Source organism: Cetorhinus maximus, chromosome 27 (genome assembly GCF_964194155.1).
Source record: "Cetorhinus maximus chromosome 27, sCetMax3.hap1.1, whole genome shotgun sequence".
NCBI classification, from domain to species: Eukaryota; Metazoa; Chordata; class Chondrichthyes; order Lamniformes; family Cetorhinidae; genus Cetorhinus; species Cetorhinus maximus.
Genome location: NC_135905.1, coordinates 5,439,926 through 5,466,185, shown reverse-complemented (window position 1 = coordinate 5,466,185; position 26,260 = coordinate 5,439,926). Strand labels below are relative to the sequence as shown.

The window sequence follows — 26,260 nt, the reverse complement described above, 5'->3', positions numbered from 1 at the left end:
ATGCTGCTAGGATTAAAACCCATTGTTATGTTCTTGCTGAGGCTATGAGTGGTATAGCCTTGTCCTCACTAAACAGGCCTAGCAGTGGTTTCTGGCCTGAAACAATTGTAAAATGGTGGCCGTGTACATACTGGGGAAATTTCTTGACACCAAAGATGATGGACAGGCCTTCTTTTCCACCTGCGAGTATCCCTTTTCCGCTGTGGTGAGCGTTCTTGTTACATAACCTATTGGCCATTCTGTGCCATTGTCCATCCAATGGGAGAGCACTGCTCCCACTCTGTAGGGGGATGTGTCACATGTCAACTCCAATTCTTTCTACTGGTCATAATGCACTAATAGATTGGAAGAGTGCAACAATTGTCTCACCTTTATGAAAGCTTCTTTCTGGGGTGCTTCCCAAGACGTTGGTTCTTTTTGATAGAGAATGCAGAGGGGTCAGCACTGTAGACAAATTAGGTAAGAAACGCCCATAATAATTGATCATTCCTAGGAATGATGTGAGCTCTGAGGCGTTCTTTGGCAAGGTGCCTTTCTTATGGCTCTCACTTTCTCCTCAACCAGGTGGAGGCCCTGTGAATCTGCCCGGTGACCCAAACAGATTACCTCCCTCGCTTGGAATGTGCACTTTTCTTTCTGGTGCAGACTTTAATCCCGGCCTTTTTTTTGACTTCAGACTTGGCCAGACTCCTGAGCTCAGTGGCTGAGTCTCCCAAAATTCCATTATCTGTCTGCTTCTTGGGAAATTCTGCGACGTTTGCTTCCAAAGCCTCTTGGGCTTCATTTAGCTGATTCTTCAGCTCTTCCATCTCTTTTTTGTATTTGTTTGCTGCCTCCTGGAAAACTGAGCATTGTTGTGCCTTCTCTACCAACTCATTCTTCCCCCCTACCTTAAACCAGCTTATATTTCACCCCTCTCCTAACTTTACTCAGTTCTGCTGAAGGGTCATGAGGACTCGAAATGTCAACTCTTTTCTTCTCCACCGATGCTGCCAGACCTGCTGAGTTTTTCCAGGTAATTCTGTTTTTGTTTTTTCATTCTTCAGTTTGTTTAGGGAAGTGCTGAATTCTTTCTGTTTCTCTTCGTACTTTTCCAGATGTACAAACTTTGACCTGAGGGAATCTTGTATTGTGTGAAGGTCTTTTAACAGGTTTTCTTTTTCCCTGTGAAGGTTGCTCACCGCGTCTTGAGCTCTGTCTCTTCGAGTTCCTTCTGCTGTTGTTCCAGGTTTAAGCTTAAGACAGGCTGCATTTCTTCAGGTTGTTGAGTCCTTACACACTCCTTTTTCAAAACAGGAACACTTCCAGCTTCCTTTTGGAATCCCAATGGCCAATCAAGGTTGATTTCCCTTAGACAATTAGCCAAGAAGGCTTGGTCCTCTGCCTCTCAAAACCAACACTGGTAGCTTTACCGATTGGCTTCCATAATGGACAGTCACTCTGCTTGTGCCTTTTACTGGAATGTCTTCACCTGTATATGTTTTTAGTTTGGCATCTGTTCATTCCAAACTTAATTGATGTTCACCATTATTCAAATATCTGAAGGTTTGTTCCCCAATTACTGCAGTGGAAGCTCCCGTGTCCACTTCCATTCTAACAGGTTTACCATTTACTTTCACTGTGACAAATATCGGTTCTGTCTTTTCAACTTTCAGCTTAACAATGAGTAAATGTCTGAATTTGTTGTTTCAGGTTCATCTACATTGTAGATTTCATTGGGCTTCTTCCTTTGTTTACAAACCTGCTTGAATCATTCCTTGCGCTGCCTCATGATATTTCCATTTCTGTGACAATAGTAGCATTCAAATTTTTTTAAATTCCCAATCGCCAAAAGACTGATTCTTTCCACCTCTATTAACATTATACTTCGATTTCGCTTATAAGTTATTTTTCTTTATTATTCGGCTAGTGGGGGCTGTTTCCCGCTTCTCGGTGGAGTCTCGCTTTATCGCGCCACTTTCGGCTGAGGTTTCCTGCCCGATGTGTTGGATGGCTCCATTTTGCGCACCCTGTATTGCCTTTGAGTCTCTTACAGCACTTTCCATGGCCAGCGCTATCTCCAGCACCTTCTTGAAATCCAGATTCACTTCGGACAATAATCTTTTCTGAATAGTGTCCTCTTTCACACCACACACTAAACGATCTCTGAGCATGTCGTTCAGAGTCATACCGAGCTCACAATGTTCCGTTAGCTGCTTCAAATTTGCCGTGTAGCCTGCAACTGTCTCACCCGGGGCTCTATTTCACGAATTAAACCTGAACCTCTGCATCGTGACTGAGGGCTTGGGTTGAAGTGACACTTCACAAGGTCCACCAATTCATCGAAATTCTTCGAATCTGGGGCACTGGGTGCCGACAAACTTCAAATCAGACTGTAGGTTTTGCTCCCACAAGTCCTCAAGAGGATCGCTCACCTCTTCTCTTTCCCCATAGTCTCATTCACTTGAAAAAAGAACGTGAGGCATTCTATGTAATGAGACTAATCGTCTGTGGCTAGTTCAAAAGGATCAATTCTCCAAATTTGTGGCATTTTGAGAAAGGATAACTTCTTCAATAATAACGGAGCCTTGCTACTTACAATCACCAGGCAAGATACAATGCCGATTTCTTTCTAATTTGATTTCTTCTGTTCAATCCTGTTTTATCCTCGTCACCAGTTTGTAGTTTGGTCGAGTTTTAATATTAGTGATAGCGTTCATGTGCAGGCACGTCTTGGGTTTTTGGGGTTCTTGGGTCACTCCTTTTGTTTATGACACCTTTTGCAACCTCTTCTTTGCCTCCACCTATCGCTGGCCTTGTATCCAGCTTCACCTGTCCCATCCCCCCCTTAAACAGTCTATATTTCACCACATATTTACTTCTCTTTAGTTCTAATGGAGAGTCATACGGACTCGAAACGTTAACTCTGTCTTCCTGTCCACAGATGCTGTCAGACCTGCTGAGCTTTTCCAGCAATTTTTGTTTTTGTTTCAGATTTCCAGCATCTGCAGTATTTTGCTTTTAACTTCTTGGGTGGAAACTTTAATTCATTTACAATATACTCAGCAGCAACTACACATGTGCTTTCAACTCCAACTCTATCTCTACACTGACTGCTGAGGTCACCTGCACTTCTCTCCTATTGGTTACTACAGATCATGTGATCTTCCTTAACAAGTATTATTCTTAAAGGTACATTGCACACTAAAGAAAACCATAATAACTGCACCCAGCCCATCCAATCTTTCCTCATCGCTGCAATTTTCCAGTCCTGGCAACATCCTTGTAAATCTCTTCTGTACCTCTCGAATGCAATGACATCCTTTCTGTAATGAGGTGACCAGAACTGCACACAGTACTCAATTTGTGACTTAACTGATGCTTTATATAGTTCCAGTACAGCCTCCCTGCTCTTATATTCTATACCTCAGCTAATAAATGAAAGGATCCCATATGTCTCCTTAGCTACCTTATTTACCTTCCGGAATCTGTGGACATTCACTCCAAGGTCCCTCACTTTCTCTATACCTCTCTGTACCCTCTCATTAATTGTGTATTGTCTTGCTTTGTTTGACCTCCACAATTACATCACCTCACACTTCTCCGGGTTGAATTCCATTTGCCACTTTTCTGCCCACCGGGCCTGACCTTCAAGCCCCCTCAGGTGGATGTAAAAAAGTTACATGACCCAACCTGCTGATTTGCCCCTGTTTTGTGCTGTCACCAAAGGCCAATCTCACCCCTATAGTTCGGATATTGGGCTATTGAACAATCAAAGTGAATGGGAAAGGTGCAAGGATTAGAAAAACCCCCTTCCTCAATCACAGCAGGCATTTGATTTTACTCAGCTTCCTGAAAACCATGTGGCAATTTCACCACAAGATTAACTGTGAAAGAGAAAAATGATTCTAGTAACCAATGCGCAAGAAAGAAGAATCAATTTTGATGAACCAGATTTAATATAATAATGTCTAAAGGCTTTAAGGAGACTTATAGCTGCTGCTGTACTCACTTTGGCAATGGAAACTTTATTTTAAGCAAATTCTGGAACCAAACCGAACTAAAAAGCATCTAATCAAAAAAGTGTTGTTGAAAAGGTTGGTACATAGTATAGAGTTGCTGACTGTAAATTTGATGATAAACTGCTTTGTAATGTATTTGCAGCACAATATATTATTTGGCTGCTAAGATGGTGCAGTGTTTAAATTCTGGGTCTAAGTCCAGAAACTCATTGCTGTGTGTAAAAACAAGGTGAGGTCATTCGGAGTTGAGTTGCTGTTGAGTCCAGGAATGTTTCAGATCGGGATGTACTTGTCAGCTTCCAGGCTGTGGCTCTGAAACAAGATGCATTCCCCCATCACCCTGTAACAGAATGTGAACGTGTGGTGTACGATCCCTTTCAGTTCCATTTTTAAATATATTATTTTAAAAAAAAAAATGCTTTCCCTTTAGCAAGACTGTTTCCTCAGGACGGGAGTGTTAAACCAGATGATGCAGAATAAAGTGGAGTGTGTCACTTTAAGGCTAGAAAGCCTAACTGTCGAATAAGCAAAGCCTCAGGCCAACATTTATTTTTGTTTGATCAGGGAACTTTGCAAATTGGGTTGGGACTGTCAGCCTTAGCGGAGAATTGCTCACATTTTTTGAGATGATGGCTTAGCTTGACCTCTCCATTGTGACAATGTTGTGAGGCACCTGCAGCACAGGACTTATGCTGGCGCGGTTGCAAATGTACAATCTGAGTACGCTAATAGTTAAACCGAACCGTACCTCAAAGCTGAGCTTGACGTGCCTTCCGATAACGAAAGCACTGGCTAAAAGTATACGGAAAGAGTATTTTCCAGAGGGAAAAATAACCCCTCCAGATTGCACAGGAATTTGAGACACATAAAAGGGTTGAGGGATCAACTAGAACTGACAAATAATTAAAAGCAGGCGCAAAATATATTCAGATAAAAATTGTAGGAAAAATAGCAGCAACACTTTGTTTCTTTAATATTTTTAAACTGTGTCAGAGAAATTTGCATGAAACCATCGGTGACACCTGAAGTGTGACAGAGAGCCTCACTTTGATGGACAGCAAATGCACCGAGATGTAGAGTTTTTATCATATTGTGACAATTTTCCTTTGATGCTGTCTGCTATAAATTAGAGAATATGCTGTTTTATAAGGACAGGAAGGATACATAAAGCATATTTCACAATAGCAGAACATTCCAAGGTGCTTTACAGTCAATGAAGTATTTCTGACATTATAATGTGGGATACATGGCAGCCAATTTATGCACAGTAATGTCCCAGCAATAATAATGAGATTAATAGCCCAATAATGTGCTTTAGGCATTGGTTGAGAGACATATGTTGACCGGTACACTGGCAGAATGGCCCTTTCCTTCTTCAAATAGTGCCATGGAATCTTTTATGTCCACCTGACAGAGCAGACTGAGCACTGGTTTAAGAACTCAGCTGGAAGATGGCACCTCTGAGAGTGCAGCACTCCTTCAGCACAGCACTCCTGTCTCAGTCTATAGCAAAGAAAACACAATAGGTTTGATTTCTTTGTCCTTTGTGCTCAGAGAAGACCAGAAATTTGTCTTGGATAGTAGCGTAGACAATGTGTAGACAATAGGGCTGAATATCAGTTGGGTGGTTAGCACAGTACCAACTAAGATTTCTGCCCAGTACTGCCCAGACACAAAGCATGAGTGCAAAGGAGAGGAGACCTATGATGAGAATCTATGGCCCCCATACCTTGCTCCAGTATTCCTGGTCCTTCCTCCAAAGTAGCACAGTACCTGTATTTACAAAGATGCAAGGCATGGAGATGAGATGGAGAGTTTTCAGGCCCTTGTGTCTAGGTTTCCTCCCACGTTAGAGGCACTTAGAGGGGCCACCCAGAGAAAGGAAAAGCAGGCTTCACAGATCAGAGGACCCATGGCTATGTTTGCTTTTCTCGCTGGGCCAGGGGTCTGTGCTGCTGGCTCACGAGCTGTTGTTTCTCATTGGCAACCAGAAGACCCTGAGCTAAGGGCCGACCCTGTTGTTGTAGACCCTTTCAGCTGAATTTTCTGATTTTCCTCCCTTTGCCTCCAGGTGCTAGGCCCTAAGATCTGATGGGGCCTGTATCAGAGAACTTACAAACATCACTTGAACCCAGATATACAGGCAGGTTTGGGTCATTACAGGAGGAGCCAAACTCAGATGTGCAGGTATGAGGTACAGGAAAAGGATGTCCCCTTATTTTCAGACAATGTTTGGTAATCCAAGAACCAAAAAAACCTTGACCTGCTAAAACAGTTTTAAAAAAGGTTTGGAACAACTTGATTGGTTGATGGATATGCTTTCTCCTGGCAAATACATTTGCATTTGACTAAATTAAAATTATGAAATTAGAATGAAAATGAACGAATTTGCATAGCAGATGATGAGGGGTGTGGGGGGCGGTGGGGGGGGCGTAATTTGCATTGAGCTTGAATAAGTCACCTGGAAGAATTTGAATATTAGCCAACTTGCAATGGAAGAATTTAAGGGCAGAATTTTCTGCCTGTCGGGCAGGCGGTGTGGAACAGGCGTGGACCCAATCGGTGCCCCCAATTGGGGCCGCGCCCCCATTTTACGGTGGGCAGGCCCTGTGCGGGTGGGGGGGAGCAGGCTGAGTCGGGAGGAGCGCACTCTTTCGCGCATGCGTGCGAAAGAGCGCAGAAATCTCCCTGAGGCACAGAGCTGCCTCAGGGAGATTAGTTTTAAGCCCAAAAAGTTTCATAAAGTGGGGAGAAAATTTTTCTGACACGTCCCCTCATGGGAAACTGTCACATGAGCTGGGGCATGTGCATTAATTTCAATAAAACATTTTTATCAAAATTTAAAATCATTCATGAAACCTCATCCCGCCCGTGGATGAGGTTCCATGAAAAATGCGAAGGCCGCCTGGGCTCTTCGCCTGCCCCCCCGTCAACCTTAAGGTTGGACGGGCAGCTCCGTTAATTATTTTAATTGAGGTTAAATGGCCTTAATAGGCCTTTGACAGTTCGGCGGGCCCCGCCCCCACTCGCCAAGCCGAAGATTCAGCCCCAAGTAATTTGGAAGAGAGACGTTTAAGTACAAGGAGTGTTACAAGAAAGTGAGATCCATGAAGGGTGGTAAAATTGAACCTGAGACATGGTCGTTATTGTAATATAATTAATAAATTGCTAGGGGAGGTGCCAATAGACATCCTATAGTGTTGGTCTTGCTAATCGGAAGTTATGCTGTTATGGGTTTTGGTAACACCAGGGAATAATGCCAAGCAATAAGGGCACTGTTCGGGTTACTTGTGGTTAGCTGGTAGTAAGGAGGAAGGCATGTGGCGTTTGTTTTACAAGTTCTGACAAGAGTGGCATGGGTTCACAGGACTGGCAGAGACGATCTAGGGTCATGGCAGGACTTGAGCAAACTAGGCTCCCAGGAGTTGAACTTCACCCCCTTTACACAGTTTTGAATCCTTTCTGTGGCCAAGGGTGAAGCCGAGGGCACCTCCAGGGGTAATCTGGGCCATTACCACCCCGGGACCCCACCCTCCGCCGTTGTGATGTCTCCCCTCCCCCCTTGCTGGCTGCAGCTTCGGCCTATGTTGGCGAGATGTGCCGGGGTGCATATTTGGAGCCCGGTGCATGTCACTGAAGCCAGGGTCTCAAAATCACGGTGGGGGGACTGCTTTGCCACCAGAATGGGCAACCATGCACCCAGAACTTTCCATCAGATGACCCTGCAAAAGTCAAAATAGAACCCCTGGCACTTACATAGCCCTTTTCATGACCTCGGGCTATCTCCAGGGCTGTAAGTACATTCTGAAACGTAGGCCCCGATTTTTGTCCAGGCTCGGGGCCATGGAAATGAGAGAATTCCCAGCTCCGTGAACTGAACTTTTAAAAATGGCAGCCCGCGTGCCGGAATTTCGGTCCGGATGGCGCAGGCTGGATTAGAAGTTGGGATAACCCAGGAAGAATTGAGGAGGATACCGAGTGTGGAGGCAGGCTGGGCAGAAGGCCTGCCTCAGGTCTCTGGCACCGTGTCCAAAAATTAAAAATCAAGATTAAAATGTGAAATATCTCTCCAGCTCTCACCCTCTTACCCCTCACCTCCCTACAGACCCCCAATGCCTCATCCATGCCAACACAAGCCACACCATGCCTACCACCTGCCGCTCATACCAACTCATACCCTTCGTGCCAACCTATGCCCCTTACCCACCCCTCAAGAGCCCTTTATAGCCCCGATGTCTACTTAGTGCCTAATCATGCCAACCCCCATGCCCTTACACCTACCATGCCAAGTCACCCAGCATCCACCATGGGAAGACCCCAGGACCCATGCAGAGATGAGAAAACATAAAGTTTTATAAAATGATGCTTTCAGTGTCAATTGCAGACTTCAAAACATTGAAATAAAACACTCATTCATTAAAAAAAACATCCACTGCGTTTACATTCCTTCAACTAAATAAATCCTTGTAATAAACATTTCATTCAAGTGCACAATCCCTTATAACAAGCATTGGAATTTATGGACCCACATCAAAGACTCTGTAACCACTTGTAACTATCACTCAAATTGAAATGGCAGGCATCGGACTGTACAAACGGATGGTGGTGAAATTAATCATGCCGCGCTAATCTAGGAATGGAAACCCTCAGGCTTATGCTTACAGACAACAATCATTTTTTTAAACCTACCAGCCATTTTTTTCCCCAAAGATTTAAAGGGCAGGGCTTTTAAATTCCTTGGAAGCTTGACAGCTCCCTTTGACAGGTGCTTCTGACAGTCTTGACTGTTGATTTTGACAGGTCTGTTGACACTTCATATGAGCTTGACAGTAATGAGTTTATGAACCATCTACACATATTTATGCCTACTTTTACCAATTCCAAAGGACGCCTGACCTCCATCAAAGGTGTCCCGGGACCAGATCCAAATAGATACCTTATCTCTCCAAAGGATCACCTGGGCCATGCAAAAGAACCCACAATGTTCAGGCCTGCTCTAACCTGCACACTTTGAGTTTCACACTTCTGGCCGACCAAAATCCCTCTTGAGTGGAAGCAGCTGATAATTTAACTGGCCAGTTGCCCCTGTAAACTGTGCATGCACAAAACGTGCCCCGCCTCCAAACCCACCCCCACAAAACTGGGAGGCAGTGGTATGTTACTGGACTGGTATTCTAGAGACCCAGGGTAATCCTTTGGAGGCCCGGGTTCAAATCCCATCACAGGCAATGGTGAAATTTGAATTCAACAAGAATCTGGGATTGAAAGTCTAATGATGACCACGAAAACGTTGTTGATTGTTATTAAAACCCATCTGGTTCACTTAGGTGCTTTAGGGAAGGAAATCTGCCAGCCTTACCTGGTCTGGCCAACATGTGACTCCAGGCCCACAGCAATGTGATTGGATGCCCTCTGAACAAGGGCAATAAATGCTGGTCTAGTCAGTGATGCCCACATCCCCTGAATTATTTTTTTCTTAAACTGCTGCATTCAGGGATGGGGTTTACAGGAAAGGGAGGTAGCGAGATGGAGAGGTAGAGCGATTAAGATCGGGATGCTCGATACACCTAAGAGGTGTCAAGAGATATTTAATTTCATTGTTATTTGCTGTGTATAAATTGGCTGCTGTTTCTAATTATAACAGCTACACTTCAGAAGCAAAGCACTAGCTGTAAAGCAGATTGGGACCGAGAATGTGAATGGCGCAACATTAATGCAAATCTTTTTACCCTGTCTGTCTCTTTCCCACTCTTGCTCCTTTTCTCAGCCAATCTGTCACCGCGATATAAACATAGCCATTTCAACGTAGTTTCTCAATCAACAAGTTTTTAAAGTTGATGCCTCATAAGCACTTGGGAGAAACCTCACAATTATTGTTATACATGTTTTGAACTGTATGGACTATGTGAAAGAACCAGTCTGACCCAGGCTCGGTGTCCTATCTAGCGTGCGCACTCTCACTGGGGGGAGCTGGAAATTACACGAACAGGAACTTGTGAGCAGTTGTAGCTGCTAAGAGTCTTCATCTGTAGGATGACTATAAACTCAATCCTAGACTTTTCTAGCGGGTGGAGGCAAAGCCAGTAGGAAAGGTATCAAAGGTGTGAACGGAATATGAATATCGCTCTACTATGCCACAAAGCTCAGTTACAACCTTGAACATTTCAGAAACTGAGGAAGCAGAACACCATTCCCAGTGGGCTGCAATTCTTATTCTGTTATTGGTTACACTTGTTAATATTTCTGATACAGAGACAATCAGGTTGAACACAGTGTATCATAATATATACAGGGACCTAGACTGTCAGTGAAACACAGTGACTGCAATTTTCCAGCACCCGCCCACGATTGGCTCCGCGCCACCATTTTACGCAGTCCGGCCAATTAAGACCCACCCAGCATCATGGGCGGCCGGTAGGACTCAGCGCTGTCCGTGCGGGCGGGGCGAGGAGGGAGAGTCGGGGCCTGCGCTCTTTCGCGCATGTGCGTGAACGAGCGTAATGATCTCCCTGAGGCACGGAGCTGCCTCAGGGAGATTGAATGCAGAATAAAATCATGACAGAATCAAATCAAAAATTTATTCAAACGTGTCCCCTCGTGTGACTGACATGTTTGTAAAGGTGGGGACATCTATTTATTTATTTTATAAAAGCTTCAGGAAACCTCATCCCGCCCGTGGATGAGGTTTCCTGAAAAACGCGAAGGTGGCTTGGGCTTTTCGCCTGTCCCGACAGCCTTAAGGTTGGACGGGCAGCGTTTTCAATGACTTTCGTTAATTTCTTAACGGCCTTAATAGGCCCTTAATATTTTGGCGGGAGCGCAGCCAACTCCGGCGCGCGCCCGCTGAACAAAGTATCGCGATGGTGCCCAATGACATTGGGACGCACACCGGATGTCACTGCGCGTCATTTTACGCGTCAGCATGTCGGGCCCATCCCCGCACGTCAACCAGAAGATTCTGCCCATTGAAATCTTTGTTCACATCGGTGGGACCAGAAGCTCCCACTGGCGTGAAGGGCAGGAAAATTCTGGCCAGTGTATCATGTACAGGGAGGGGGAGAGACTGTCAGTGAGAAACAGTGTATTTTGAAAAATATTATTCATTTATGGGAGGTGGGCTTCGCTGGCTGGGCCAGCATTTATTGCCCATCCCTAGTTGCCCTTGAGAAGGTGGTGGTGAGCTGCCTTCTTGAACCGCTGCAGTCCATGTGGTGTAGGTACACCCACAGTGCTGTTAGGGAGGGAGTTCCAGGATTCTGACCCAGCAACAGTGAAGGAACGGCCACATCCTGTGAATGAATGAAAAAAATCGGTTTCACAATGTCATGAAGCCAGTTTGCGATCATCCGCTCTGCCCGGCAGTTATGGGCCGTATTTCCCGCCATTGGATGTCAGGAACCTCATTGTAATACATTTGCATATCGTTATAACCCCAGCTCACTGGAATCATCCCCCTCGCTAAATCATCCGAGCATGTTGGCAGGAAAACACGCATGTGCAGACCACATCTTGACATGTGTGACGTGCAGAAGTCGGGACCTACCCGCCAGGGTCTTGCTCATATCACGGACTCCGAGGAGCAGAAGATGCTGGAGCCCGACAGCAATGGCACACTGGAGGAACACCCATGGCATGCTGAGTGGATTCTCATAGACATGGCTCCACCATGAGGCAGCTCACGGAAGGTGGAAAGTCACTGTTGAGGGTCTGCTCACAATGGATGATGGTCAAGGGGGTGGAGAGGAAGGTGCAGCTGTGTTTGGGAGAGGGAGATGTATCGTGGGGGGTGAGAGAGGAAGGGCTAGGATCGACTGGGAGAGGAAGGTGTGTCAGGGGGATGAGGTTGGGAGGGGTGGAACAAAGGTGTTGTGGGGGGTGAGGTTGAGAAAGGGGGAGGGAGTGCTTCGGGGAAGAAGATGGCAACTGGGGAGGTAGGTGTAAGGGGGGAAGAATCATAAGGGAAGGAGTTCGGAGTGGGGAAGGAGTCCAGGGAAGGAAGGAGCCTGGAGATGGCATGGAGTCCAGGGAAGGAAGAAGTCCGGGGGGGAGGAAGGAATCCAGGCGGGAGGAAGGAGTCCGGAGGAGGATGGAGCCCAGAGAGGGGAAGGAGTCCGGGGGGAAGGAAGGAATCCAGAGAGGGGAAGGAGTAAGGCTGGAGGAAGAAGCTAGGGTGGAGGAAGGAGTTTGGAAGGGGGAAGGACTAAGGTGGGGAGCGGGGGAGTTTGGGGTTGTGAGGGGGGAGGAGTCTGGGGTCGGCAAGGAGTTCCAAGGGGGGAAGGAGTCCGGAGGGGGGCGATGTCCAGGTGACCTTATAAGGGAGGGCTCTGTTAAGAACATGATTGCCTCCTGGGTAGTGAATTGGGGGTCAGCGTCGTAAGAAGGAAAGATGAAAATGACCAAGGCCACAGTGAGGCGGGAGGGTGGGGGGCTCAGAGTGCAATAATATCGGTAGAAGTGAATGCGAGGGTGCTTGGTGGGGACTTGGAGGCAGACATGAACCTGGGGGGGTGGGAAGAGGAGGTCGGGAAGTTAACATGGATGGGGGGGGGGATTTTCGGGAAGGAAGGGAACGTACACGTTTCCCTGGACATTCCTGAAAAAAAAGGGTCTTAGCTGAGAGGTCAGAGTGGGGAGGTGGAAGGTGATGCCAGGGGGGTTATCAGTGACTGGGGACAGGAAATGGGTGCCTGGGGAAGAGGAACGGATGGAGGAGGGCAAGAAAACTTTTAGCACTACTATGCTGGCTAAATCGAAAGTGAAAGGACAGTCATCGTGGGTGAGATCAGGTGCTGCATGGGAGTGAGGTCAGTGGGTGGGTGGAGATGCAGGTCAGGCTCAGATGGACAACTGAAAGTGAACTCCAGCAGGTAGCATTCAAAATGCTCGGGACAGTGAGATGAGTGTGATGGGTGAAGGATCCGTGTGCGTGGGAGAGGCTTGCATGAGGCTCTGAAAGGCCCTGACACACACACACCTCTCCCTCCAGAATCACTCGTGAGCCGGCTGTGTGCAGCTGAACTGCTAATGGGGGGGTGGGGAATGCAGGGGGAGGATTCGCGAAGCCTGTAAATGAAGCTGAAAGACACCATTACACATTATTCAGTGAAAGTGAATATATTTTTGGATTATAAAGTGACAAAATATGTTCACCCGTGCAACCAACTGTAATCAGAATTTCTTAACTTTTGACTTCTAGGTGCTGCCCTGACATCTGCAGCAGGGGTGGAGACAGCTTGTGTAATGGTTGGCCCTGTTGCCTCTGATGACTTCAGCATGGGTCCTCTGGAGAGCAGAGTCCTTGGTGGCCCCGGCTTGCTCTGGCTGTCTACCTGTAGGCCAGCTGTTCCCTCTGTGGTGACAGAGGATGAAGACAGAGGGGGTCACAGGCAAAGGGGCCTCAAGGGGCGAGGACATCCTCTGAGATTCCTGAGTGGATGATCCAGGGGTGCCCAGCTGCCCCTCCATCTCCCTTTCGGGTGCCCGAGGGCCCCAGCCTGACTCCTTGAGGGGAAGGAGCACCTGGAGGATGTTGAGATGCCCCGTTTCCCTCTCGCGTTGCCACTGCAGGAACTCACCCATGGCTCCCACGATGCAGTGCAGTCCTGCACACACCTCCGCATTCTGCTGGACCAGGGTCTCCATGGTGTCCATCGTCCTCCCCATGGAGACCTCAATACACACACATGTGGGCACCACTTCATCAGAGAGCAGGCAGACGCACTCCTCCAACTTGCGTGTCACTCTATTGAGGGCTTCCAACAGCTCTGTGTGATGTTCCCCCACCTTCTGCTGACTCTCCAGGATGAGTTGGAAGGCCGAATCCAAAGGTTTGTCATCTGACTCGGGCCTCACTGATGCCTCTTCCCCAGCAGCCCCCTGAGTGCCAGGGAGCTGGGCTGAACCTGCCTCCTCCTGCTGTGGACACGTGTCCGTGCAGTGACCACCAGATTGTGAACCCGAGCCTGCTCTAGATCTAGGTCCCACCGAGGTGTGTGTTTCTGCGCTGGTGCAGGGTGTGGGTAAGCGCTGTGACGGGTCTTCCAGGTTACTTATTTCCAGCTCTTCAATGGAGGAGGAGTCCTCTTGGCTGGAGGTGAGGATCTGGATGGAGCTGAGGGACTGGCTGGCTGAGGGTGTCGGTCGCTTGGCAGAGCTCCCTGTGAACCAAAGTAGAGATAATTAGTGCATGGCAGCAGAGTCAAAAACAGGAGAGAGAGCCTCACAGTTACATTGAGAGATGGATGATGTGGTGCAGGATCCTCATGAGGGTGTTCGCCGCCGATCTCAGAGTCACCGCAGATACGGTCCACATCCTCACCAGTCAGCACGAGGGCACACTCCTCGAAGTGAGTGAGGGGCCTAATGTGGGTCACTCAAACCCCGGTCTGGGACCTCTCCCTGCTGCTCTGAGCCAGTTTCTCCTGTATGAAAACAGCTGGAGAGAGTGTGAGCAGGACACATGGCTCTGTGTGGGATGTTTGTGTGGTGAGCGGAGACATGGACAGGATGAGGCCACGAGCTCGGGAGGGTATGAGCCTGATGGAGATGTGAGGGAGTGGGTGAGAGTTAGTGGTGTTGTCCTTTCATGTATGAGCTCACTGTGGATGTGTGATGGGTTTGTGAGTGTGTGAGTTGAGAGTGATGGGAAGAGTGAGTTACCCTGGCGGAATGGAGGAGATCATTTATTCTGTAGCGGCACTGGGTGCCTGTCCTCTTTCCCAATGCGTTTGCGCTGACCACTGGCTCCCATGCTGGATAAGTGATGTTGCTGCCCATCCTGCAGCCAGAGCAGGGTTATTCTATACAAGCAAAGGGGGAGACTGTCAGTGAAACACAGTGGGCTGAATCATCCGTGCCCCTGCCGCGGGCGTGCTCAGTGGTACGAGTGAAAAATATGGCCAGAAATTGGTTTCATGGCATCGTGAAACCTGTTTGCAATCATCCAGTCAGCCTGTCGATGGCGGGCCGCGTTTCCCACCATCGGACATCGGGAACCTCCTTGTTATGCATCTCTATATCATTATCAGGCCAGGCTGCTGGACTCATCCCCTCCTCCCCCTGCAACGCTGGATCATCAGAGCAATCACACCGACATGTTTCACAACAGCACATATAGGCCATGCATTTGACAGGCTGCACTTTGAGGGGAACTCGGAGGTGAGCACACAGTAAGGTTGTGCTGCCCTCGCCCCGGTCTCCTGTTGGACTTCTAGGTTAAGGCACGTCGGAGGTGTGGGAACAAGGGCTGCCCTATGGTTGATGGTAGGGCATAAGCACGTGTGGTTGGAGGGGAGGGAAGTGAGGGAAGCATTAGGGAAACCTTGTATAAAGTGACCATTCCTCCACTGCTGAGACAGTTCAGACGCAGCCACATTGATACGGACCTCTAGATTATCTGCCCAGTCAAGCAACACAGAGACATCAAAGTGCCACCAAATGCTCCAGAGCTTTTCACCCCTCGGGCACAGACTGAAAACTAACGAGTGTTTTAGTGGACTGCAGAACAGTTGGACGACTGGGTACGTTGTACAATCTCCTTGCTAAAGCTGGGCCATGGAGCAGTCACTGTTGGAGACACTCACAGCCCCTGTGCAATGTCATCATCCCGGTTTGGACCAGTCTCCCCCATGGTTCAAGCTAACAGGGCAGCCTTGCAGTGTGGATTAGGAGAATGCCTGTGCCTGAGCTGAGAGCACAGCCTGCAGTCCAATGGGCAAAGCTGCTGCGAATCGGTCAGGTGGAGTGGGACGGAGGTGGGTGGGGTTTGGGGCAGCCATGCAGCGCACTAATCTCTGGCCATCCAAGTGATGGCCAGCACTCCCTGAGATGCATTAAAGGGCCTTCAGATTTCTTAGTACACCCAAACTAACCCACGCATCTCACTCTTTCATCCAGCAGGAGGAGAACATCAGGATCATGGAGCCTGATGAACAAGCTGTATGCCTCGTGGTGTACAGAGAAAGGAGATTATGGAGGAGAGAGTGACTGAGGCGCCTGTCTGCGCAGAGGGAGGAGCAGCACTCTCAGGAAGAATGGGTGGTTGGGGCTCCCACACACGCCACTGAAGAGCCACAGCGAGTCATCGCTGGCCAAGCGCCGAGCTAGGCCCAGGGTCTATAGACGCCGCCTTTCATTTCTGCAGATGACCGACAACGAATGTTGCCAAAGACTGCGCATGTCTAGGGAACTGGTCAGTCACATCTGCCTCCTGCTGCAGGATTTGGCATCACGGGGACATGGAGGGCATCCACTGCCAGTGGCTGTGAAAGTGACAGCGGTGCTCAATTTCTACACCAGTGGCTTCTTTCAGGGCTCCACAGGTGACCCCTGTGCGATTTCTCAAGCCTCCACCCACAAATGCATCCATGAGGTCACGGATGTCATCTTTGTGGGGGGACATAACTTTTGCATTTCACCCAGGACCAAGAAAACCAGGATGCAAGAGCGATTGGATTTTTCCAGATCTCGGGTTTCCTACAGGTGCAGGGTGCCATCAACTGCACTCACATGGCGTTCATATCTTGGTCGCAATACGTGGTCAACTTTGTAAACCGCAAGGGATTCCACTCACTGAACGTGCAGCTAGTGTGCGACCACCACAATCACATCCTACGGGTCTGCACACGGTTCCCAGGGAATGTCCCCGACTACTACATTCTCAGTCGGTCACAGATCCCTGATGTCTTCCAGGGTCCACAGAGGCTGCAGCGATAGCTCCCGGGGATAAGGGCTACCCACAGAGGCCATGGCTGATGACACCTGTGTGGCGGCCTCAGACTGCAGCAGAGTGAAGGTATAACGAGGCTCATGCTGCAACTCACAACTTGGTGGAGCAAACCATCGGACTAAAGATGAGGTTCCGGTGCCTGGACCGGGCTGGTGAAGCCCTGCAATACAGTCCACAGAGGGTGTCACACATCGTTGTCACCTCATGCGTCCTTAATAACCTGGCGCTGCAATGGGGAGAGGGGCTGGCTGAAGAGGAGATGCAGGAGCTGAAGGTCTCCTCCAATGAGGAGGACGTCAACAGTGATGAGGGTGAGGAGGTCCTCGAAGGTGTGGGTGATGGCGATGAGTCTCTCGCACTGGACAGATGAGGCAGGCACACTCGGGAGGCCCTCACAGCTGGAGTGAGATCAGACTGCCCGCACCCGTCTCCCATACACACTGTTGGAGGCCAACTATGGCATCAGCGATGGTTTTCAACCTGCGCAGCAGTGCAGGAGCAATGTCCTGGACAAAGGTCTCCACGGTGGCCACCAACCTGGCAGCGTTGACCTCAGTGCATTGAAATGCCAGCCTTATCACTTCAGACTGAAGGCGGACTCCTCCATTGTGCCTTGCAACTGAGGAGTGTAGCGGACATCCCTTCCTGATGTTCCTGGCTTGCCTTTGCAGCTCCAACAACTGTGACATGACCGAGTCCAGAGGCTCCTCATCTGACTCAGACTCAGCAACGTTCTGGCCTCCAGCTGTCCCCCGAGTGCCGGGGACCTGGGAAGTCCCTGCCTCCACCTGCTGTGGATCAGACAGTGCGATGTGCTCACCAGATCGTGACCCCGAGGCTACTCTAAAGCTAGGTCCAAGCGAGGTGTGTGTCTGCGCTGGTGGAGGGTGTGGGTGAGCGCTGTGACGGGACTTCAAGGAAGATTTTGGCGGCTTCCTCTTCTGAGCTTCCCTCAGGGCTTGATTGGAGGCCCTGGGTCGTGGACTTTCTTGCCTGTTTCCCAGATGTGCCTGTGAAAGCAAGGGGAGATAATTGGTGCATGGCAGTGGCCTGTGAAACAGGACACATCACTCACAGCCTGGTTGTCTGATGGATGCTGCACTGCTGGACCCTCACTTGGTTGAGCAGCGCTGACCTCACCGTCAGCACAGGAACAGTCCAGGCCCTCACCAACCAGCTAGATGGCTCTGTTTTCAAAGTCCATGAGGACCTTGAGTTCAGGCATTCCTCCACCAGCCTGCGACCTCTCCCTCTTGTTGTGTGCCAGCTTGTCCTGCATGAATAGAGATGGGGAGAGTGTAAGCAGGATGCCTGCCAGGCCAGATAACAAGTGTGCCTGGCCTGTGTGGGTGGTGAGTGGTCCCATGGACGGGGTGAGGACAATGAAGTTGGGTGTGAGAGAGTGAATGGTGAATTCCTTTGAACCGGCAGTGAGTGAGGGCCCTGTGGATGTGTGATGGGTTTGTGAGTGTGTGAGTTGAGAGCAATGAGAAGAGTGACTTACCCTGGTGGGACGGAGGAGACCATTCATCCTCTTGCGGCACTGGGTGGCTGTCCACGTTTGCAGGGAGTTGGCGCTGACCACCGCTGCCAATGCCTCCCAAGCCAGATGAGTGAGGTTGCTGCCTATCCTGTGGCCAGAGCGGGGGTAGAAGACATCACAGCGGGCCTCCACTGTGTCCTAAAGCCACTGGAGGGATGCGTTATTGAACCTGGGGGGCTGCAGTCTTCTTGCCTTTCAGGGCCATGTCTTCCATGCAGCAGCCCTGGGCTGGAACCACTAAGAGGTGTGCGCGCAGCTGGCTTTAAATATGGTGCCCGGCATGATGAAGCAGTGAGGTGATACCGTGGCGGGCGAATGAGAGCCCGGCCGCCATGGAAACAGTGTGATTCCCAGGAATGCATAATTAATGAGGTGGGTTTGTGACAGTATGGCATGAGAAGCCACCATTGCGGCCAGTGGGTAAAACATTGTTTTACTCGCCCGCTACAGCACTTAATGGAAATCTGGGACAATTCCACCCAGTGTATTATAATATGTACAGGGTTAGAGACTGTCAGTGAGAAACAGCGTATTACAATATATACAGGGAAAATGAGACTGTCAGTGAAACACTGTATTATCATATAAAAGCAAAACACTGCGAATACTGGAAATCTGAAACAAAAACAAAAATTTCTGGAAAAACTCAGCAGGTCTGAGAGCATCTGTGGAGAGGAAGACAGAGTTAACGTTTCGAGTCCGTATGACTCTCCATCAGAATTAAAGAGAAATAGAAATGTGGTGAAATATAAGCTGTTTAAGGGGGGGTTGGACTGGATGAAGCTGGATAGAGGGCCAGTGATAGGTGGAGGCGAAGGAGAGATTGCCAAAGATGTCATAAACAAAAGGACAAAGGGGTGTTGACGTTGGTGATATTAGCTAAAGGATGTGCTAATGGTGACATTAAGGGTAGAAAGCAGGATGAGCAAGGCACAGATAGCCCTAGTGGGGGTGCGGTGGGGGGAAGGGATCGAAACAGGCTGAAAGGTGGAGATAAAACAATGGCTGGAAATAAATAACAATAGAAATAGGTGGGAAAAGAAAAACAATATATCAAAAATATATAATAATTATTAAAAAAGGGGGTGGGGATGGAGGAGTGAGTTTATGATCTGAAGTTGTTGAACTCAATGTTAAGTCCGGAAGGCTGTAAAGTGCCTAATCGGAAGATGAGGTGCTGTTCCTCCAGTTTGCGTTGAGCTTCACTGGAACAATGCAGCAGGCCAAGGACGGACATGTGGGCAAGAGAGCAGGGTGGGGTGTTGAAATGGCAAGCGACAGGAAGGTCTGGGTAATGCTTGCGGACAGACCGAAGGTGTTCCGCAAAGCGGTCACCCAGTCTGCGTTTGGTCTCTCCAATGTAGAGGAAACTGCATTGGGAGCAGTGAATGCAGTAGACTAAATTGAGGGAAGTGCAAGTGAAGTGCTGCTTCACTTGAAAGGAGTGTTTGGGCTCTTGGACGGTGAGGAGGGAGGAAGTAAAGGGGCAGATATTGCACCTTCTGCGGTTGCATGCGAAGGTGCCGTGGGAGGGGATTGAGGTGTAGGGGGTGATGGAGGAATGGACCAGGGTGTTCCGGAGGGAACGATCCCTGCGGAATGCCGACAGGGGGGGTGAAGAGAAGATGTGTTTGGTGGTGGCATCATGCTGGAGTTGGTGGGATATATGTACTGGGAGAGAGAGACATTCAATGAAACACAGTGGATTGTAATATGTACAGGAAAAGAGAGAGACTGTCAGTGAAAAACAGTGTACTACAATATATACAGGGAGAGGGAGACTGTCAGTGCAACACAGTGTGTTATAATATATACAGTGAGAGAGACTGTCAGTGAAACACTATTACATCATATAAAGGGAGAAACTGTCAGTGAACCACACTATATTGTAATATATACAGGGAGAAAGAGACTGTCAGTGAAACACAGTGTATTAAAACATATACAGGGAGAGTGAGACCATCACTGAAGCACAGTGTATTATGATATATACAGGGAGACAGAGACTGTCAGTGAAACAATATTATAATATATACAGGGAGAGAGAGACTGTCAGTGAAATGCAGTGAATTATAATATGTACAGGGAGAGAGAGAGAGACTGTCAGTGACAAAGAGTGTACTATGAAACATATAGGGAGAGGAAGACTGTCAGTGAGACAGAGTGTATTATAATATATACAGGGAGAGAGACTGTCAGTGAAGCACAGTGTACTGTAATATACACAGGGAGAGGGAGACCGTCAGTGAAACACAGAGTATCATAATGTATACAGGGGAGAGGAACAGACTATTTATAAAATACGACTTCTCCCTCCATTATATCAGCTGACTCTGCCCCTAATTAGTTAATCCGCTGCTGAAATGTTCATTCATGACTTTGTCTGTTCAAGACTTGACTATTCCAAAACTTTCCTGCCCAGTCTCCATTCCTCTGATTTTTGCCTTTTGTGTTTGCAACACCCACCAGCCCATTCCCTTTAACCCCACCCTCGGTGACTTTTGATTGAGTTGCCTAAATCCCAACTACTTCTAGTTTTTTAAGATTCTCCTTGAAGCCCACCTCTTTGGCCCAAACCTCTGGTCGACTTGATGCCTTCTTTGGTTTGGTGTTTGTTCAAAGCGCTATAGTAATGCAAGTTGTTGCTCTTGTTGTATGACGCCCGGGAGAAAGTGTATAAATATTCAAAGGAAAATGCTGTGTGGTCCGGTGACCATTGCTTGCCTTGTTACTGATTTATCATCTCAATGGAAGATAACTTGCTTTGGGGATTTATATAATGTACCCTGGAGTGTAAAGATACCCTCAGGATATGGCTGTGGAAGTGTTTTTTTTGTCTCCTATTGCATTCAGTGTCATTTTCTCTGTTGTGAATGGGCACCAGTGGATATATAGGTCTGATGGTTGTACTGCACAAGCTGTTCTGCACCTAGTTTACAAGTGGAGGAATTATCTTCAGTCAGATAACTGATGATTTATTAGCTGAAACAAATGCTTCCTTATGGTGATGGCAGTAAATGGACCCTGGGCAGTCACACACTCAACAGCGGAGAGACTCTTTAATATTTGAAAGCTGTTGGCCAATCAATGAGCAGGTAAATGCTTAAACCCCTCAAGCAATAGAATTGCGCAGTCACCTGTGGGGAGGTCAAGACCTCTCGGGTGTCAAACCTGTAGCGATGTGACTTGCTTCATAATTCGATTGTTTGATCTAATATAGACCCTGGCGTTGCTTATCAGAACGTTAATACTGACTGATGTCAAACTGTACAGAGTCAAGTGTGGTAGCAATCAATATAAACACTGCCTGAGATCATTCAGTACAGTTCATTCACATCATCATCATCTCACCACAGCCAGACCTAGTAGAGGATCAGCAACCCTCACCACTTAGCACACCGCTGTGTTCAGTCTGGCTGCACTGCGATACACTTATTTGAGTGGGCACTCAGTGGAAAACAAATAAAGAGATCTATTTGACAAATTCCTTTTTATTAAGCCAGTATATATTATAGAACATTTACAGAGAGGTGAGGCAAGGAACAAGTGTTCATCATATTTGCAAACAGTTACTAATGCAGTTGTATTACATTCCTGCACTTGGTATCTTTGTGGTGACATGAAGCTAGTAAAGAAATGCTGACCAAACACAATAAGGAACAAAGGACTTAGGAGCAGGAGTGGGCCATTCAGCCCTTCAAGCCTTCTGCACCATTCAATAAGACCATGGCTGATCGGAATAACTAATATAGCAAATAGGAAATTCAAGGCTTTAGACTATATCTTTAAATGTGCATGAGAAATTATTTTTCTTGTCGCAGTTTCACTTTCTGATGTCAATGGTAGCATTGTTGGCTCTGAGCCAGAACGCTGTGGGTTCAAGTCCCACTTCAGAGACTTGAGCTCAAACTCTAGGCTGCCACTTCAGTGTAGTACTGAAGAGGTGATGAACTGTCAGAGGGTGCTTTCAGATGACATTGAACATCCAGATGGACTTAAAAGAATCCATGGCTCTATTTCGAAGGAAGGCAAGGGAGTTATCCCCAGTGTCCTGGCCTGTAGTTATTCCTCAAAAAACATATCTATAATAGATTGTTTGGTCAATATCATGTTGCTGTTTGTGGGAGCTTGCTGTGTGCAAGTTGGCTGCCATGCTTCCTACACTGTAACAGTGACTATACTGCAAAACAAATTAATTGGCTGTAAAGCACTTTGGAATGTCCGTAAGCCATGAAAGCCATAAATGCATGTCTTTCTTTCTAACACATTTAATGTATTAAAACATTTCACAGGAGCATTATCAAAAATTGACACTGAGTCAAAGGAGATATTCAGACAGGTGACCAAAAGTGATCACACACATTCTATATTTGGCTTCCTTAATTAAGGAGGGATATACTTGCATTGGAAGCAGTTCAGAGAAGCTTTGCTAGGTTGATTCCTGAGATGAAGGGGTTTCCTTATGAGGAAAGGTTGGGCAGGTTGGGCCTATACTCATTGGAGTTTAGAAGAATAAGAGGTGATCTTATTGAAACATATAAGATTTTGAGGTGCTTGACAGGGTAGATGCTGAGAGGATGTTTCCCCTCATGGGGAAATCTAGAACCAAGGGGCACAACTTAAAACTGATGGCTCTCTCCTTTAAGATGGCGATGAGGAGGAATTTCTTCTCTGAGAGAATTGTAATCATTGGAATTCTCCTACCCCAGGGAACAGTGGAGGCTGAGTCGTTGAATATATGCAAGGCTGAGTTAGACAGTTTTTATTAATCTGCTAGAGAGCCAAGGGTTATGGGGGGCCAGGCAGAAAGTGGAGTTAAGGTTGCAGTCAGTTCAGCCATGGTCTTATTGGAAGGTGGAGCAGGCTTGAGAGGCCAAATGGCCTAATCTTCCTCCTGTTTCTTGTGTTCTTACGTGGCTGTGATGCCCTCCTGGTCAAATGGCCACACGCTCAAAGAACTGGAGAGTAGCTGGCAACCAGTGAGCTGTTTCCTGGGAAGGCCAGAGAGGTGAGGATATTGAATGAAGATAGAGAATTTGAAAATGAAGTGAATCTTGAGCTGGACAGTGAAGTGTTTGACAGGAATGTTATTTCATTGCTGAGGCAGAGCTGAATCACTTGTGACATGGACACCTGGGGAGCTTTGTGGTCATCTGGATGTGTCAGATAATTGTGCGTCTTTCTCTGTTTACTCGTAGCACCTCATGTCAATCAGCTGCGGTTGTTTCTCTCAGGATGCCTATTAAGTCATCTTCTAATACATTTCTGGAACAAATTCTCTACAGATCGATTCTTGTTTAGTTCAGTATTTTCACATAGATTTCTTACTTGTGCGGTGCAAGCAAGGGAAAGATCAACCTCTGGCTGCCCCCCTTCTGCTCAGCAACATCTCCAAGCAGCCGGAAAGCAAACCTAGACCCTGTCAATACCTGATATAAATAGATATTGCAGCAAGAAGAGAAGACACCTGTGATAAACAGTCAGCGACACACTGTGCAGTACTGAGGGAGTAACTCCTATAAACAGTCAGCTACTCTACATGCCAGATTGAGTAGACAGCTGCTATACGCAGAGCGGCAGGTTGTGTATGAACAGGAGTCACCCTAACTGATTTCTCCAAACACTATCATCCCCAAGCACAAATCTGCTGTGCTTTCAGAGGCTCGGGTAACAGACATCCGGTTGTAACTATGCGTGCTCATTTTGAATATGAGGACTTGCCTTTATGTTGCACCTTTCACATCCTGAGGACATCCCAGGGTGCTTTAAATTCAAGGAAGTATTTTTATAATATAAACAGAAAATGCTAGAAATACTCAGCAGGTCGGGCAGTGTCTGTGGAGGGAGTAACAGTGATGAAAGGTCATTGACCTGAAATGTTAACTCTATTTCTCTTTCACAAGTATGTTTTGTAGCTACTGCTGTAATTAGCAAACACAGCAGCCAATTTGTACACTGACCAATTGAAGACTATTGCCATTGATGATTCAGTTGGTGGCATGCTTGATTCTGGATCAAGTTCCCCCCAAACCAGTGACACAGACACATAAGCACAAGTGTTGGCGGTAAAGTGGAATGTCACTAGACTAGCTGTCTTATGAACCAAGCTAATGATGTAAGGACTTGGGACCATGGTAGCTGGTGAAATTTAAATTAAGTTAATTAATAAATCTGGATTTGAAAGCTAGTCTCAGCTATGGCAACTCATGAAACTATCATTGATTTATTTTAAAAACCCAAGTGGTCCACGAATGACCTCTGGGGAAGGAAATCTGCCATCCTTACCTGGTCTGGCCTACATGTGCTTCCAGACCCTCAGCAATGGTGGTTGACTCTAAACTGCCGCCTGAAATGGCCTAGCAAAGCTACTCAGTTCAAGGCAATTAGCGATGGGCAACAAATGCTGGCCTTGCCAGTGATGCCCTCATCCCAAGAACGAATAAATAAGAAAAACTCATCTAGGCTGACAGTCCAATGCTGCATAGCAAGGCCTACAAAATGGATGGAGATCATCTATTTTAGCAGTAAATATGAGGCAGGTGTTGGGGCAAACCCACCTCTGATTCTTTACCAGGGGATCTTATACATCTAGCTGGGAGGACAGACAGGGCCGTAGTTTATCTTGTTAACCAGATGGCAGCACCGCCAACAGTTCAGCACTCCCTCGGTACTAGGTTATGTTAGCCTAGGTTATTTTTCAAGTCTCTGGGGTGGCTTTTGAACTTACAATCTCCTAACTCAGAAACAAGTGTGCTACCCACCGAGTCGCAACTGACATTAATAGCCATGATCCTCTGTTCAGCGCATGAAGGAATCAGTGAGATTTGGTGAGGCCATGGAGGGAGAGAATAAGCAGAAGGGGATTTATCGGAATGAAATAGAGATTCGAGTATTCCACCCTGTTTAACCTCAACAGGATCCTGATGCAAACTGACAAGGGAAAATAGCTGCATTGGTCAGCACGCTTGCTGATGGAATCAGTAACCAAAAGCTGGGAAAGACTCAGCTGAAGGGCTTGCAGTCCTTCTAGACCTGTACAAGCTGCACTGCGACATTCAGTAATCCCTTGGCTCTGTGGGTTTGACCCTGCGGCTTAATTCAAATATCTTTCGCAGTGCTGTGACGTAGACGGCTGGAGGCTGTGCCTCCGCGGGCTGGTCAGATCTGACAGGTTAGGGTTGGAATAATGAAATAATTCCTACGCCTCTACCCCCACCACCCCCCTGCACCACCGCCCATCCCCCCCCCACCTCGCCCCAAGTAAGGGTTCCGGCTTCTGATTGGCATTTGCTGACCCCTGCTGGATAGTACCCGTGTGTGGATGGTACACGGGAACAGAACGGGGTAAAGCTGACTGAGGCCAGGCGTGGGAGGTACTGGAGAAGATGCGAACAAATGAAAATGCTGTTAAGCCCCTTTCTCGTAGGTGGTGTCCTTCACAAATGTGTTTTAGCTGAACAAGAAAAGCACATTGTTAGTAACAGTGAAGGAGATGCTTACAGCTCCTATAAGTGCTTTTCACAATCTCAGGACGTCCCAAAGAGCTTATACAGCCAATTAAATACTTTCGGGATTTTAGCACTTTGTAATGTAGGAAATAGCCAATTTACATGCAGCAAGTTCCACAGACTGCAATATGATAAACGATCAGGTTTTTTTTTTATTCATTCATGGGATGTGGGAGCCGCTGGATAGGCCAGCAATTATTTCCCATCCCTAATTGCCCTTGAGAAGGTGGTGGTGAGCTGCTCCCTTGAACCGCTGCATTAGTGAGCCAGATGGGTATTTACAACAATTGACATGTCATCATCTGAATTCAGTAAAAATCTGGAATTAAAAGTCTATTGATACACTATTGTTCCAGATTTTTATTGGATTCAAACATCAGCTGGGGGGGTGGTGGGATTTGAACCCAGGTCCCTGGGTTGCTAGTCCAGTGATAATCCCACTACATCATCACCTCCCCAGTAATCTGTCTTTGATGTTGGT

General features: G+C 47.5%; 1 protein-coding gene across 6 annotated transcripts in view; it reads left to right on the top strand.

Moving 5' to 3' along the window:
• LOC144668701 (paired box protein Pax-2-like) overlaps positions 1-26,260 on the top strand; it is a 197,631-nt gene that overhangs the window by 105,877 nt on the left and 65,494 nt on the right. The window contains exons 8-9 of one of the 6 annotated variants that reach the window (XM_078531033.1): positions 16,244-16,263; positions 22,783-22,790. The exons of the other annotated variants lie outside the window; for them this stretch is intronic. Of the exons in view, the coding sequence (XP_078387159.1) occupies positions 16,244-16,263; positions 22,783-22,790 (28 nt within the window). The remainder of the gene's footprint in view (positions 1-16,243; positions 16,264-22,782; positions 22,791-26,260) is intronic. 6 annotated transcript variants of the gene reach the window in all.